Source organism: Simochromis diagramma, unplaced genomic scaffold (genome assembly GCF_900408965.1).
Source record: "Simochromis diagramma unplaced genomic scaffold, fSimDia1.1 OVJJ01000596.1, whole genome shotgun sequence".
NCBI lineage: Eukaryota > Metazoa > Chordata > Actinopteri > Cichliformes > Cichlidae > Simochromis > Simochromis diagramma.
In genome coordinates this window covers 7,587,722-7,604,473 of record NW_024387245.1, presented here as the reverse complement: position 1 = coordinate 7,604,473, position 16,752 = coordinate 7,587,722, and the positions used below count along the sequence as shown (strand labels likewise).

The window sequence follows — 16,752 nt, the reverse complement described above, 5'->3', positions numbered from 1 at the left end:
TGTGGCTTCATCAAAGGAGGGCAATCAATAAAAGTAAAAGAATAGTTTTTCTTAATTTATGTAGCAGGAAGTCGAACCATAACAAAGTGCCACAACATACTAAAAATGAAGCAAAAGCCGAGGGGAACTGCAGAGTGAAACTTTTCTAAATGTCAGTGATTCTTTTGCATTGATAGCTACTGGATTTAGTGTTGAAATAAGTGATGAAATTGTTGAAATTTTTATATTTTTAAACAAAAACATGATGTAACACGTATAGTCATGCAAAAAAGAAGGCTCAGTTAGAATGTTAAATGTTAAAGTTCATGACAGTACAATTAGAAAAAGACTAAAAGAGTATGTTTAGACGGGCTGTCCGAGAAAGTCCGTCTCTATATAAAAAGAACACTGCAGAATAGCTTACTCTTGCATCTGATGGAGCAATGCCCTTTGGAGAGACAAGAACAAAGTGGAGATGTTTGGACATGATGCAAAAACCAAACTCAGCAAATCAGCACAAACACCCCATATCAACTATCAGGCACGGTGGTGGAGGAGTGATGATTTGGGCTTGTGTTCTAGCCACAGGACATGGACTTCTTACAGCCACTGAGTTGACCATCAGCTCCTCTGTGTACCAAAGTATTCTAGAGGCAAATGTGAGGGCGTCTGTCTGAAAGCTAAAGCCTGCCCCAAACTGTGTCACACAATAGGACAATGGTCCCAAACAAATCAGCAGATCAACAGCAGAATGACTGAAAAGTAAAGAATAAAGTTATTTTAATGGCAAAGTCAAACCTCAGATGTCAAGCAGATTGAAATGCTGTAGTGGGACCTTAAGAGAACTGTGAAACAAGCGTGAGCCAGAATGTTTCCACAACAAAGTGAGAGACTGATAAAGGCATGCAGAAAATGATTGCCCTAAACTTATTTCTGCTAAAAGTGGCTAAAAGTTTCCTTCTTTTTCACCTGACTCTTAAGTATTACTGGGAGAGTGGCTCATCAGAGAACTACTTGTTTTTATCATTGAGTACAATTATATCAATCTGGCTGTTAGACATTAGTCTTAATAGTAATATTAAGCAGAATCAGGTACATCAGGATGATCATGACAGGATTTCTTCCCCAGTGAAGAGGTGATGTCTCCTGTGTAACAGACATCATTTATTAACATTTAGAACAATTTTGTTTACAAGCATCAGAAATGTTTAAAAATGGCAGCAGTGGCAGCAAGACACATTCTAATCAACAGACTGGTTCTCACATGCAGTTTTACAGCGCAAGACATTTCAAGTCTTATTGTCATTATAAAGCAACAACAACAACAACAAACAAAGTGAGGCTTTCGTTTGGGAAAGGCTGAGACCAAAGAAAACAATGAGCAACAATCTTGTGTTTATTTCACTGAATTGGCTGTCGCCTATTTACAGCCAAGCGTACATTCATAGACGTTTTCTTATGTCTCAGAAGTTTGTTTCAGTATAATTCCTGTCAGTGAACATAACATCGCATAACTTGAAGAACCATGAAATGAAAAAAGATTCACATCCACACAATAAGGCAGCAAATTAAATGATACTCTAGTGTCCTTACAATTTTAATGTTATTGTGCTCTTGTTAGAATTACGCTAATATACTGTAAAGAGGACTGCTGTTCAAAGGAAGTCAAGTGCTTTGTCTCATATTTACAATATTTAGGTAAATAAACATTTTAAGTGAATTGTAATCTCAAAGAGCTGCCAGTTACAGTATATTAAGACAGTAATGAAACATCAGCTTAAAAAAATATCACAATCCTTTATAAAATACTTCCAAAAAAAATTGGCCCACAAGTGTCTTTAAAGGATATAGTAAAGTTTGACTTTATGATCAGTAAAGTTGGGAGCTTTGAACTCATATGTGACGCAGCACAGGAAAGGGACTTTACGATATCGCCAGTGTTTATCTTAACTTCATCGTCTGACAAATACAGATTCTGTAAGTGCTTCTGATCAATAAACTGCATATAAACAATGCGCAATGTTACCCCCAAATCCTCACATCAAAGCTCTCAGCTCAAGTTCAAATCAAACACAGCACAGCCACACATGCCTAGGGTGACCAACCGCCCTCTTTTCCCCGGACATGTCCTCTTCACGTTCTGTTAGGGGGGATTTTCGTGATTGATAAAAATGTCCGGGTTTTCCTATATTCCGACAGAGGACCCATGTGTGTGACGTCATCCCCGAACTGCTGCTTTGTGAGCGCTTGTTCTGCACTCACAGACGGGGCAGTCAGCGCGCAGCAACGCACCTAATGATGTTTAAAAGATCCCAAAGCGCAAGTCCATCTTTTCAGACGAACTGCAAAAGAAATTTCCCTCGTACCGACCCAGTACTGGTAATTTTTCTTATGCAGATGAGGCATACCATTATCTGTACCATTATTTAATTCCAGAGGCTTTTTTTTTATTTTTTTTGCACTTGTTGACTTGTAAAAGCCTATATGGCATATTTTATTTCACAATTCAATAACCGCACAGAGAAGGTGCCGTTTAAATATGTTTCTTTAAGCAAGTTCTTCATGATTGAGCCAAGTGTCCTCTTTTTTTGGAAATCAAAATATGGTCACCCTACACATGCCTGACAGGGGATTTATACTTCTGTGTTAAATCTGCATCTGCAGGTGTGTTGTAACCATAAACCCTTCTGAAACACAGGCGCTACGTAGATTTGCCTCAGAAGTGTAATTCAGGCATACGAGTGCAGCTCAGATACTCAACGAAATTTTCCCTTTAGTGATGCTGAATATTTTTTCTGTCTCTAGCCTGTGAATTGTAATCGACTGACGGTTACTTGTATGCTTCGTGAAGTTTGTATTGAATGTTTGATCATTTACTAAAGTTAAACCTCATAGAAAATAATCAAAAATAAATATATATATTTTTTCGCATGTTAAACGAGAAGTTTTAGGAAATTTTAGGAAACATAAAAATGGAAAAAAAAAAAAACTTCGCCTAGCTTTTGTATGCTGCGTCACATATTTAAGTTTCCATATTCCAAACTTTGTTGATATGTTAGCAGCTTACTTTATGAAAATTCAAATGACACTAAGCTGCTTCTTTAACCGATTGTCCTGAATTGTTTGATATTTACTTTTACTCCAGCTCAAAGTTACTGCACACGTGTTCTTCTGGGTGTGTTATAAGAAGTGTGGTCTTTTTGTAGAAGGTAAGTCTTAAAGGGCTCTGTGAATTTTCAAAAACAATTTCAAATCAAGTTAGCTGCGCTATGGGGAAGCTGAAGCTTCCCACAGTTTGATATATTTTTCTGACAGACATTCATTGGGCATTGAAAGTTTAGAACACTGCTGACTGTATGAGGATTAATCCCATTAGAATATATTGTCCATACATTATCTGGTCCTAGCAAGAAGACAACTATGGAAACTATTTCACATAAAAGGCTCTTCTAAAAAAGTTCTATGTAAGGCTTTAGAAACATCTTTACCAGAAACTTTGTTCAATTTCCTCAGACACGTTAAATGATCTTTGATGTATATCACATACTCTTTAGTTTGTATTGTATACATGTTATATACCACTGCATTTACATGATGTACCTACAACATAAACACAGTCAGTGGAGGTACTGTAGGTTTAACAAGCTGTTTAAGTTGAACTGTGGAATGAGTAAAAAGTGTCTTTCTTTCACTTTTCCGCTGCACTTAGTCTCTTTGCCTTTATGAATGCCATCCCGTGTGTCCTCATGTGAGTGTTCAGGTTTCCCTCCGTTTCAAACATCTTCCCACACACCTTACATTTAGTGTTTGGTGTCCCATCGCTGTTCTCATCAGTAACATCGAACTGGTTCTCTCTTTGACTCTCCTCATCTTCCTTGCTCCGTCCGTTATATCGGCCAAGGCCTTGAGGCTCCTTCAGCCGGTGGACAATAAAGAGGTGTCGGGCCAGTGAGCGGTGGGAGGTGTAGCACAGGCCGCACTCTTGACACTGGTAAGATGAGCCGTCAGACTTGTGCTGAGGAATGTGCTCTTGGAACGCAGCAAAATCTTCAGTGGTGAAGCTGCAGACAGCACACTTGTGAACTTTGAGGATGTTCACCTTAAGCCTCTTCAGTGGCTGCGAGATAGTGCCCCTTGAGTTCAGCCCTGGATCTCCTTCATCATCTTCTGTCTTCCTTTTGGGGCTGAGGCTCTGTAAAGGACATTATATGAAAGTTAGCTCAGAGATGTCATGAAAAACAAAGAAGTGATTTCCTTCTAAAATCGTTCCACAGTACCTTTTCTTTGTCAGGTAAAGCCTCCATGTTATGAGTCTTTCCTCCTACATCTTTAACTCCATGCATCAGTTGAACGTGCTGATCCAGCAACACTCTTTTAGTAAAGGGCTGACTGAGAGCTGGGCAGTGCCTGTAAAATCACAATTTAAAAAAGTAAAACCACATTAAAAAAGTATTTCAGACTTTACTACATACAAGGCACATTGCATTGTTCTGATGCTGAACTTTGTAAACCTGTAAAATCCCTACAAAAAAATGTGAGTTGGTCATGGAGACCATGGACACAAATAATTTCTTACTTTTGCTCATTTACAGAGTGAGACTTGCTCAGGAAATGTAAGCATACACAAACAGTTGCAGAGAAAGTGATACTCACGGGCAGGTGTAGACCTTCCGCAAGCCCTTGTGTTTGAGACGATTGTGTCGGCAAAGGCTGTGGGAGGAGCTGAAAGACTTGTCACACTGTCGACAGGGGTGCTTTTTCAACATCTGCAGAGGGAAGGGAAGAATATCTGAGGACTAAATCATACAGACCTAGAGACTGTTTGGCAACTGCCTGGAAACCACCATTTGCTATGGAAAATGAGTATTCCCTACCAGCTGCAAGTGGTTGCTAGAGGTTGCTAGCAGTTGCTGTGGCATTGATTGCCTAAGCACCTGACCTAGAGTCAGTGGCCCCTAGTAACCACTGGATGCTAGGGAAAAATGTGTAGTCCTGTACCCAGTGGCATGTAGTTGCAGGAAGTTGCCTTTTGTCACTAGGTGAAACTGCTTGCAAAGAGGTATGTGATGCTGCACTGCAAACCTCGTTTGGAGTTGTTTGCATGGAAAATGGTAACTGCCATGAAGACCATTTGTCTTCAATTTAAAAATTTCCCCTTTTGAAACATGTTGGTTGCAGTGGCAATGTGCTTCACTAAGAAGGTGAATGCTTTCCATTTCTGGCTCAACTCATTTATCAGCACTAAGCAAATCTTAAAAACAATAATTTGGCAAATCTTAAACTTTCTTATGAGAGTGGCAGACATTTACCTTGCCATGTTCTCGCCTCATGTGCACCACAAAGAGCTCCCTGGAACTGAAGAGGCTATTGCAGTCTTTACATGTGTATCCTGAACTGGGAGGGCTCTTCAAGTCTTCTGAACAGTTACTGTTATTTTTCTTTACTGACAAAGCTGAAGGTTTCTTTTCTCCCTTGTTTTGACCGTTGATATTTCTACCATCTTTGTTATTATTACGGGGGCTCTTGCTGTTGGTGCTGTTAGAATTAGTGGGCTTCGTGCTCAGTGGAAGGTTGATCCCCAGGTTTGGCGGGCCCTCCGTGGTCTTCAAGGTTCCATGTATGGCCTGAAAATGAGCCATGTGGGCAAAAAGTGTAAAAAATCTACAGTCTGACATTTCTAAAGTACAACTCATGAGATTAATTGGAAGTTACGGTAAAATGTTTACTTTCAAGTTAAAAATATTCATACAAAAATTAATCCTATTGCACAAAAATCAAACTATATATTTTTGCCTACCTTAATATGATCCAACATGAGCTGTTTTTGTGCATAGTGCATGGAGCAGTCGGGACATTTAAACACTGAAACTTTATGATTGATTATATGCTGGTCAAAGTGTGTGTAGAGGAGGGACTGAAGAGTAAACACAGTATCGCACATGGAACATTTATAGATCATCCTGAAAGACAGACAGAGAAGTATTTAGGGATGGGAGCTGTTCAAATGCTACTTTTGGGTTTACATCATGCTTATAATTAATGTTGGTGCCAGTTCACTACATATAGTATGAAATATTCAACTTGAGGGACATTAAGGCCAAATGAGTCAAGGACAGCTGCTGCTGAGCGTATATATCATCAGAACTGTTAATGATGGAAATAAGTAAGTGAAAGGTTACTGTGGAAAAAACAAACCAAAGCTAAGCCACCAAATCTAAAACACACAAATCCTACTACTGATGAAACAGCAAAGATAATGAAAGGCATTGGACATGGGTATTGGGTTACATTGACGTGTGCCTGTGTCAAAAAAAGCTTACATACATTTATGTTGATGAGTAAACCATGAAAACAATTATTATATGGGTATATAACTGAGATTAATTTGAAAACCCAGCTCTGAAAATGTTAGGAATCAGTGTGAAATGGAAATACATGATAAATATTGGCTCATTTTGAATTTGATGGCAGCAACATTGGGGACAAAAGACTGGAAAAGCCTAACCCTTAAAACAAAAAGCTGGAGGAGTATCTTGTAACCAATTAGGTAACAAATTGGTAACATTATTTGGTATAAAGAAGTATCTTATAGAGGCAGAGTTTGTCAGAAGGTTCACCTTTTTGCAAGAAATACAAATTGTGAAGCAGTTTTAGAATTAATTAATGTTTCTCAACGTAAAATTGTAAAGGCTTTTGAATATCTTAGTATTTACAGTACATAATATGATCAAATGTTCTGAGAATCTGGAGAAATATCTGTGCACAAAGTACAAGGCTGAACCTCAATACTGCATGTCTGCGATCTTCAGGTTGTCAGACTACACTGCTCATTTACAATGGACTTAAAACTCTTATTGGAAAACATGGATGCTGCAGAAGAGAGGATGTCATTTGATTGGCAGCGCATCTCTGATAGTATGCATTAGTGCCTATGGAATTAGCACTAATGCACAACAGTGTGGCTTCATAGTAGAAGAGTCTGGATGCTGAATAGACCTGTCTGCAGTCCAGACCTTTAACAAACTAAAAATATTTGCCACATCATGAAGTTAAAAATAAGACAAAGAAGACCCAGAACTGTCTCCTCAGTTCCCAGATATTTTTAGACAGTTGTTAAAAGAAGTAGTAATTCTACAAAGTGTTAAACTTGGCTGTGTCCCGAGTTTTTTGGGATGTGTTGCTGCCATCAAATTCAAAATAAGATAATGTTTTTCTTAAAATTGTACATTTTGTCAGTTAAAATATTTGATACATTTTCTGTGATCTATTGTGAATAAAATATGGGCTTATGTGATTTGCAAATGATTGTATTTTTGCAAAAATATTTTCAGAATTAGGTTGTATTTTACATATTTTTGATGATAGATACAGCATGTGAAGACCTACTTGGGCTCGCCTGCCTTCAGTCCTGGATGCTGTGTATATGCATGTGAGTGTGTTCCCGGTGCAGACTTGAAGGCCATGGGACAGAGAGGACATTTAAAGAAGACCTCACAGTGAGCACTTTGTATGTGGGACTTTAGAGTTGCGACATCAGCAAAGATCACACTACAGTGGATACAGCTGGAGGGACAAAGAATGGAGAAAGGAAGAACAGGTAAGATAATGACTCAAATTACATTTTATGAATCAATTCAGCACATTCTCCTAACAGAAACTTTGTTGATATGAATTCAAAATGGTCATTGACTTTGTGCCATCAAAAGTCTAGCACCTTAGTCTGCAAAAGACTCGTGTCAAACTTGGACCTGATTCTTGAGTTTATAGTAAAATATATGAATAAATATGCATAAATGTGTTTTAGGAGTTAAATATAAAGATTTATATTGCATATTAAAATACACGATAGTTAACTTAGGCCCCAGTCACAAAGGCCTAAAGACTGGCTGGCAACCCTTTAGCAACCATTAGTCATGAGGGAAAAAAAGCAGTTGCTGGCAGTTGATGTGAAATCAATAGCTGAAGCCCCATTTCTGCTGGACTAGAGACAGGTTGCCAGGACCACCAGGCAGCCATCAGTAAAAGTGTGTATTCTGTGAGCAACTGAGATGTGGGACAGTTGTAAAGTGAAATTGGAAGAATATATGCTGAGCTGAAAACCTTGTGATTTCAAACTTTAACCCAGGGTCCAGAGGTCAACATGAGGTTACCAACTGGTCTCTATGCATGTGACTGAAGCTATAACTAGTATGTGGAAACAGCGGGAAATGACCAGCCTGACAAATCTCTCTATAATCACCTTTTAAAGTACTAATTGAATACAGATATCGTCACACAGAAATGGAAAATACATTTATATTTTGGGATTGTTAACCTCTGGTCTTGGGGATAAAAGTAAATTTTTTGTATATTGAGCTGATTTATGAATTTAAGTTAAAATTGAAATGTTCTGAAAGTGCATTTGCACATAGTGTCATGTCTATGAAGTTGATAGCACTCTTAATTGATAAGCAATTACAAGTCATATCAACTGTAAAAATATCATCAAGAGGCCAAGAATGTAATAAAATGTATTATATCGTTGCGGATTTTACCTTCATGGCCAACTGTTCTTTTAATAACAATTTGATTGACCAGGGTCATAATTGAACTGTAATTGCTCAAAGACAAACTTTCATTTTTAATGGCATGTAACTTGGGTGACTCCAACTGTGACAGTCTAATTTTTTCTCAGTAATTTTTGTTGTGAATAATATCACTTTTGGGGATATGGGATTGTCAAGCTGCAGATGTTTTAATAACTGTAATTAGAAATGACACTATAAGTGCCACTTTGAATGGAAAGCAAGAACAAGAGACATTTTATTCTGTGTATGGCCACTTTCAGAAAATCACGGTGCAACGTGGCTTCATATTTTAATCAGATTTCACACTATGCATATAAACATGTGGGTCTCAATAGCACATGTTTTGAAAAATAAAACCTATGTCGCATAACAGAAGACAAAAATACAAGTTTATAAAGTTTTAACGCACCAGTAGCCGACTCTCCGAGTGTAATGCAGACAGTTTTTGGTCACATGTGACTGGAAGTGGACAGAGCGACAACTGGCACCACACTCAGGGCAGATGTAAGGTGATTTGTGCTGGTGGATCCGCTGGTGTGACAAAAAGCTGCACTGATTTGGGAGAAGCATTTGGCAAATGGTGCATGTTTTCTATGGGATAAAGAAAAGACATTAAAAAATTGACTTTTTTCACCTACTATGTTTAGAAAACTGCTTCCAGAATACATCATGTTATTTAACTAAAATATTATTAATGCAAATTAATATATACTGCAGATTAAATTATTTTTATATTTCTTCCTTACATGTATCTTGGCATTTACAGTCAACTATACACTCTACCCTTTATATAGAATGCCTTGTGTTTTCATAGCATGGTATTTTCTGCGGCTTTTGTAGAGATTTTGTCAAATTGACCGGAGTTGGCAAAAATAGCTTCCCTCACATCCTGTGGTGATTTACGCATTACATACACACCTGACTTCTGGGCTCCGATGCTTGTTGATAGTGCATTGCTAGTGAGTTGTCATCCTGGAACATTTCGTTACACTCCAAGCATTTTAAGCTGTGCCTGCAGAGCTTTGATGCATCATCCTCCAACGGCATGGCTGCCACAACAGGTGCACTGCTTGGAGCTGAAATCACTGCAGGTTGGTTCCCAGCACCAGATACCTTGTCTTGCATTTGACCCGCAGGCGCATGTGCTTGAGTGGTAGTGGTGGTGCCATTAACGCTGTGTGGTCCTGCAGCTGATGTACCAATCATCTGATCTGCAGGGATTGGTTTTAGGATTAGGTGTGAACACTGCATAACCACCCCTTTGTCTTTGTGACCCCTAGCATGAGACAAGAGGCTGCATTTGTTATAGAACACTATACTTTTGGCACAGTGGTTGCAGGTGACCTCGATCCGCACACTGCGGCGCTCGTAGTGCTGTGTCAGGCTCTTCTCAAGAGCAAATGAATCTCCACACTCCAAGCACTTGTAGCCAAGTGAGGGTAGAGAGATACGGGCTGAGGTTGGTGGGGAGAGGTTTGGGATGTACACAGGGACAGGATTCATGCTACTCAGGACTTTATTGAAGGCATCCACCACAGAGCTTTGAGAACTAGTGAACACTTGAACTCTAGAGACTTTCTTTGACTGCTGACTGGTGAGAATTGTCTGCTGTTTTGCTTGCTGTGATTGCTGATGTTGGGGCTGTTTGTACAAGGTGTGTTGGAGATCACAGGCAGCAGAGGACACTTTATGAGGCAGAAGGCTGAGGTTACTAAGATGGACTGTCTTTGGCACAAGTTTGGCACTTGCCAGACTAGAGGCAGGTACCATGACAGTCTGTTGTTGGATGGCATTAGCAGCTTTCAAGATAGCACTGCTGGCACTTTGTACTGATGCAGCAGGGATGACTGTTGCTTTAACCGTTGTGTTGTTAGCCAGCTTAAGGTTGATAACTTGGGAACCAGCTGTCTTGACTGCTGAGACTGGCAGGAATGCTGTTGCAACAGGTTTAATTGTCATTTGCTTGGTTATTTCAATTGAAGGTCCCCCTGTGGTGGTTAATACTGTGGTTGAAAAAATTGCACTAGGATTAGTGGTTGTCATGACGGATGTGCTGTTCTCTCTTTTTTTCAGACCCTCAGGATCAAATTCTGGAAGGACTCGGGTGACTGTACGCTTGATCTGTCCAGTTGAGGTTTTGATTGTTTTGATCCTGACCTTTGGGATAACTGGGGTGGTGTCTGTGTTTGAGGCAGGGGAACCTTTGCTGCTGCGTTCACTAGTCACACTAGAGGGGCTGTCTGGTTGTCTTGTTAGCAGTCTCTTTGCAATCTCCATGGCTGATTCCTGATCCTGTGGCTTCTCAGGGACTCTTGAATTTTCTTTGACCTGTGCTGGTTCTTGTTGTGTTGTAGGAGAATCCAAAGTACCTAAGTCTTCAGCACCAGCTTTCTTGGCACTTAGAGCAGCTATGGCTGCTATACAAGATGAAAGTTTTGTTGAGGATTTGGATTTGACTTGTGAAAGGCTGGATGGATTACCAAGTCCCGATGACTGCCCACCTTCTTGGCACTCTTTGCTATGAGACTTGGGCATTGTTTCCTCAAGTTTCCCTTCAGGTAAAGTTGACTGAGAGAGATTCTTGAACTTACAACTTCTAAAAGTACCACTGTTATTGTTGTTAAGATCAGGCTTTTGGTCTCCATTTGTTTTGGGCTTGGAAAGACTTTCCCGTTTAGCAGATTTGGAGTTCCGCTCCCCTTTCCTAGCTGTGTGACCTCCCTGCTTGTCTCCTGGGTCTTCTACCTCAATTTTCTCATCATCATCAAACTCTTCTGTGCTGGAAATTGGGCTAAACTGATTGAAGGTACATGATTCATTGTTCATTTTCTGGCCTTCCTCTCTGGGAATTTTACATCCATTCTTCGTGTATTGAGCCCCAGTTGGTATTGTGGACACCAAAATATTATGAAGTCCATTGTGAACAGAAGGGAGTCGGGAATGGGAGTGGAAATGCCTACCCCTCTCTGATTCAGTCCCACAATGGTCACTTGTGTCTAGGTTTCGTGTGTTCTTCACAATGACACTAACACCTACATCATGTGCTGCTGAGGGGTGTTGGGCCTCATTCTCACTGTTAGTCACACCACCACTGGTTTGCTTGAGCTGTCCATCATGGTCATCTTGGTGGCCAGATTCAATAGCGGCTTTAGGATCCACCATGTCAGGGATGTCAAAGGCCGCCAGCAGGTCATCAAAGTCAGGCGTCTTCATATCTCCCATATTCCTGCTCCTGTTCCAGTGAGGTGATCACCCTAGAAAGACAAAAGTATCAAAACATTTTATTATGCTGGTCTTGGGAGCTACAACCCTTAACTCTATTGTAATTGTTCTGTTTACAAGAGTGTGCAAGTATATAAGAATTCTGATCAGGTCAGTCATACAATGATGGCATGAAGCTAGTCTTAAAAAATTGGATACGGAAGAAAATGTGTTCAATTTATATTTTTGTTTGCTTCATACATTAAATATAAATATGTAGAATTCAGTCCTATTTCTGTCATAACTTAGTAAGTTCACTGACTAGTTTTAGACAGGTACACCAGGTTGTAACACACCATCCACATAGTGTGTAGATGTGATGCTGTGATGACATTAAAAGCACTTTGTTATTAAATAAATTAATAAATAAAACAGTAATAATATTTTCGTCAAAGTGAAATAAACTAAAAGTATACCACAGTGCTGATTATGTCAATTTTAGCTCTCGTCAAGAATTTGCTGAATTAAGGTATTATGCCTCAACTATATATATATGTATATATGATTTTCCTTTTTCAGTTGTCACTGCTCAGCTAAATTTTGTCCTGAATAATATGAAATAAAATGTTCACAATAAATTGGCTTAGTTAAATAATTTGTTTAAATATAAACAGGAACACTATGTGTCTGTTTATCATAATCAAATACAAATCAGGAACATATTCTTGGCAGTCAGGTGAAATGTTTTGTGTTTTGAACATCTTTTTTTTTTAGGAATCAGCCTTTATTTTTATTACAAAAACAATTTAAACTAGCTATGATTGGGCCTGTCTGAATGTAGCCTGTTATGAGTGTTGGGGACAAAAGGGACAGCTAAACTGCTCTGCTTGTACGTGCAGCTGAATCAGTGCTGCTGTTTCATCCAAATCTACAGGAGCCAAAGTTCCACAGACAGACCCATATCCTTTAACCTGGACTTGGATTGCAAAATAAAGAATTCCCCATGTAATCCATATTGTTCGCTGGTGATGAAATGACAGAGAAAAGGAGAAATCTTATGGGGGGAGAGGGCAGGAAACATATGCAGTGAGGGAAAAAATGGCTGCTGAGCTGTGTGAAGCTGCAGCAGAGGGAGAAAGGCCTGGTGGAAAGAACAGCTAGTCACAGCCATGACAGGCAGAACAGCTTGACGTAGAAACCAAGTGAAGGTTAAATGCAGGCAAATATGTCAAATACACAACATAGAACCCATCTTGACAACACCAGTTTAATAGACGTGCATTGTTAGAACTTGAAATCGACACAATGTGTAAAAGAGTACTAAAGTCTAATAAATAATAGAGGAAACATGCAAGTGAATCAGCAACTCCTCACCCTCTTGCCTCCGTCCCTCTCCAGCCACTAGCCAAACCTTCTTTCCTTCCTTCTTTCCATCCTGAAACAAACAAAGTCACAATACTACTAACCCACAAAAGCCATCCACCACCCCACCCTGCCTGAAAAAAAAAAGAAAAAAGTCTTGTTTCTTCCCAGCCAGGCAAAGGCCCAGAATACAGGCTCAGGTTACATCCCGCGATCTGGTGAGAGATGGTGGTCTTGGTAAAAATCGTCCTTAGTCATTCTCTGCACCACTCGAGCACACAGACATGTAAACAGACAACAGATAAAGCATGCTCCTATGTGTATGCATGTGTGTGTATGTGTGAGGTAGGATCTAGGCTGCAGATTCTCAAGACTCCCAGCCAGCCACGTCCCACTGCACTCGTCCCTTCCCAAGTCTCACTGCTCCCCTCACACTGAGCTGTGCTTCGGCACGCTAGCGCTCGGACATCCAGCCAGCATTTAGCAGGAGAAGCGGGGTCTGTGCTTGTGCTATGGTTGAGCTGTGAAGGTCTGCCATGAAGCAGCCTAGGCTATCTCTATCCCCATGGAGCACAGAGACAGCATTGTTCCTGTGAGCACTCTGACTGCCTCAAACCGGTTTCAGCTGGTTCCGGTCACCCAGCATAAAAGCCTTCTGCTGCAGACAGAAGCAGTGTGCTCACCTCCCAGGAAGCACTGCAACAATTCTCACTAAACCAGGTCCATATTGTCAAAGATTTTATAAAAGAACAAGGATTGAGCTATTACCATTTCACAGGTGGACACTAGTCTGGTTGCTTGCACAGCTTTGAAATTAAGCCAAAAAATACAAATAATGGAGAAGAATATGATGATTGGTTTGAACACAGATGTTGAAAAAAAAAAGAGTAATAGATGCCAACAAGACTTAAATGGTGAAATGACATCCAAATGAGTCTTTATGATAGCTGCTTACTAATGCACTGAGAAGAAGAAGGAAGTTTAAACAATAAGGATAGTAGCCAAATCTTATACTGCAACCTTGGCCTGTTCCTCAGACCCATCCCTCAGTACTTTACCCCCAATCATGATAGTAACCCCTCTGAAAACTGAAGACTTTGATGTGGCCCCTAACAGAATTATTCCTATCACTGTGATATAATGACAGGAAGTGTAAACAAAAGTAAACATGGGCAAACAGGCCGCACATGCATCTTCCTCCCGAAATTTAATCGCGTGCCATCCCCGCCACCACATACACCCCCACAGAGACGCACAGGGACATAGACATGCACTGTCATGCATATATATATGTACATATGAAAAGGTAAACTTGGCATACCCTTCTCAGATTTTTTTCCCCACTCTGAGAGATATTGAGTGGAAAAAAGTCTTCCTTTGGAGGCCTCAGCACCTGCCCTTACTCAGCCCCAACCACTTCAGCTTCCATCCTCCATCCTCAGCCCTCCCTTCCCCCTCCTCCCACTCTCCTTCCCTGGGTCAGTCCTAGCTTTCAGTCCCAGCCCAGGCCTCGTATTATCCTGAACCCCTCGCCACCACCACTACGGCCGTGCATGAAGGGACGGATGGAGAAAGGGGGCAGTATTCAGCGGGCGAAGCAGGCCTTTTGTCTCTGCCTGTGCAGGGGTGGGGTGGGGGGAGGTGGTGAGAGGACTCTCCACTTTGGCTCTGAAACAGCAGCAGCTGGTGCAGAGAAAGAAGAGAGCGAGAGAGGGAGGCAAAAACACAGGGAGGTGGGGGAGGCGGAGAGGAAATGGAGGAAAAGGAAATGAGCGCGAGCGTATAATAAGGGTCTGATTTTGTGCACCGTGTTCATATATTTACGCTACAGAACACAAATATAAGTCAATAAATGATGTTAACACAGGATCACCGCTGATGTCCATGTTCTGATCCTGCACATTTTTTCCCCAGTGATACATAACACACAGAAACAAAATGTATAAATAGTCCAGGCCTCTGTTTAGGCCCAACTGTCGGTCTGTGTGCCGCCGCCACCGAGACTCTTGCCTGCGTTTTTGTTGTTAAACATTAAAGCACTGGCATTGATGGTCAAACAGCTGCCCAGCTTTTAACGCCACACAAAATATTCATGAGGTGTGACTGCAATGCAAAGGACGTCTGCAGACATGAGCTCAATCATCCTGATCTGATGATTCTTCTAGCCCACACAGCAAAGCACAGAAATAACATACCAATGACAAGCTAATCACAAGGTATAACATACAACATCGATGACAATACATGTGATAAAATTGGTGCGCAAAATCAAATAGCTCATAACCTACCTGGCAGACTGCACGAAGAGGCTTTCAGCAGAATAAGACTGACTCTCTTTGGCCTGCTACCAGTCCTTGATACATCTGGCAGAGCCACCAAAGGCAGCCTCGAATGCTGCAGCTTAAACTAATTATCCTTCATTATGTAAGCACCATGCCAGATTTATTCGTCAGACAACACAAATGCATTTTTTACACTGAAAGGGGAGCTGGAGCTGAGAATGTATATTATAAAAAGGCCCTCATGGTTCCTCCTGTCTCTCTACACTGTGACAGATTCAGTGCAGGAGAGGAGGCTGAGGTTGCTCCCCACCCCCTAACACAGACAAAGTCACATGACGTCATGTTGTCTCCATTCATGCAGGGCATAAGAGGAGCTGCTAGAAGCAAGCCATCTCCTGCCCCACCAGATTTCCTGTTTGAGATATTATCACTTGAATGTGTTTTCCCAGTGCTTTAAAGGGAGGCAGAAGAAACGCCAACAATGTATTCCTGTTTTGTTTGACACTTTTTCTTATTTCTATCATGTAATTATGGAGTTACATGATATAGAGTATATAGACTAATATAAGTGGCAGCTACAAAAACATCTGACTACAGTATCACTTTACAGTAGGTACAACTGGGTACTAAAAATGAATAAAGTAGTAGTAGATAAATCCTAGTAGATAATGAGTGCTTCAGTACTTCCCTATAAACTGTGCAGGATGCTGTGTTTTTCTTTCTATTCTTTTTTTTAACTGGAGAACCAACTGGAAGATATGTTCAGTATTTGTTCATGCATAGTTCTAGATGAACTCTTTTATCTGCTTAATTTTTTATGGATCATTTAGTGAAACATGGTTGTTACTCAGTAGTGTCTCATTATTTAATGATTATGTCAGCAATACCGACTGTTTATGTGTGCTGAAGAAAACTGAAGCAGTATACCTAGTAGATAGTATACTTTATTGCTTATATTTACAGTTAGGTCCATAAGTTATTGAACACAAGTGTTGTGATTTTTAGCTCTGCACACCACCATGTGGATTTTAAATTAAACTATCAAGATACCATGAAGCGCAGATGTTTAAATTCAAGGTGTGTTATACATAAGAAGCACTTGGTCAGGAGAAGACACGCAGTTTCATGTTCAGGAATAGCCTGATCCTTTATCATTTCATAACAAATTAACCCTATAATGTCATGTGAATGGGTGTGTGGCAAACAGAGGGTTGACCCAGATGCAGGACTTAGCAGACTGACGTAACTCAAAACCGCAGCTTTGTTTTAACACTGGTAAAACTGTGCAGGAAACAAAAACCAAAAACAATATCTGAGCTGAACAGGAACAAACTGACTTGAGGCTAAGCAGGCGGCATAAA

The 16,752-nt window shown here is 40.4% G+C and overlaps 1 protein-coding gene across 5 annotated transcripts; it reads right to left on the bottom strand.

The window, feature by feature from the left end:
• Positions 1–2,419: 2,419 nt before the first annotated feature.
• Positions 2,420–15,660, bottom strand: znf532 (zinc finger protein 532). 5 transcript variants are annotated; one of them, XM_040000657.1, is made up of 11 exons: positions 15,398–15,660; positions 14,431–14,792; positions 13,122–13,182; positions 9,465–11,800; positions 8,956–9,137; positions 7,366–7,542; positions 5,777–5,939; positions 5,289–5,603; positions 4,633–4,745; positions 4,257–4,386; positions 2,420–4,171 (listed from the first exon to the last, which is right to left on the bottom strand). In XM_040000657.1, the coding sequence occupies exons 4-11, from the start codon at positions 11,766–11,768 to the stop codon at positions 3,668–3,670; spliced, it is 3,888 nt and encodes a 1,295-aa protein (XP_039856591.1). In that variant the 5' UTR covers positions 11,769–11,800; positions 13,122–13,182; positions 14,431–14,792; positions 15,398–15,660; the 3' UTR covers positions 2,420–3,667. The 5 variants fall into 5 exon arrangements, with proteins under 5 accessions (XP_039856591.1, XP_039856595.1, XP_039856594.1 ...); XM_040000661.1 differs by lacking the exon at positions 13,122–13,182; XM_040000660.1 differs by lacking the exon at positions 14,431–14,792.
• Positions 15,661–16,752: the final 1,092 nt, after the last annotated feature.

What these genes read in the sequence shown, in the direction of transcription:
- znf532 (XM_040000657.1), bottom strand. Translation starts at nt 11,768, where the DNA reads ATGGGAGATATGAAGACGCCTGACTTTGATGACCTGCTGGCGGCCTTT. An exon ending in ACTCGGAGAGTCGGCTACTG is followed by an intron (nt 7,543 to 8,955) that starts GTGCGTTAAAAC and finishes TTGTCCCTCCAG; the next exon opens with CTGTATCCACTGTAGTGTGA. An exon ending in CTGAAGGCAGGCGAGCCCAA is followed by an intron (nt 5,940 to 7,365) that starts GTAGGTCTTCAC and finishes TCTGTCTTTCAG; the next exon opens with GATGATCTATAAATGTTCCA.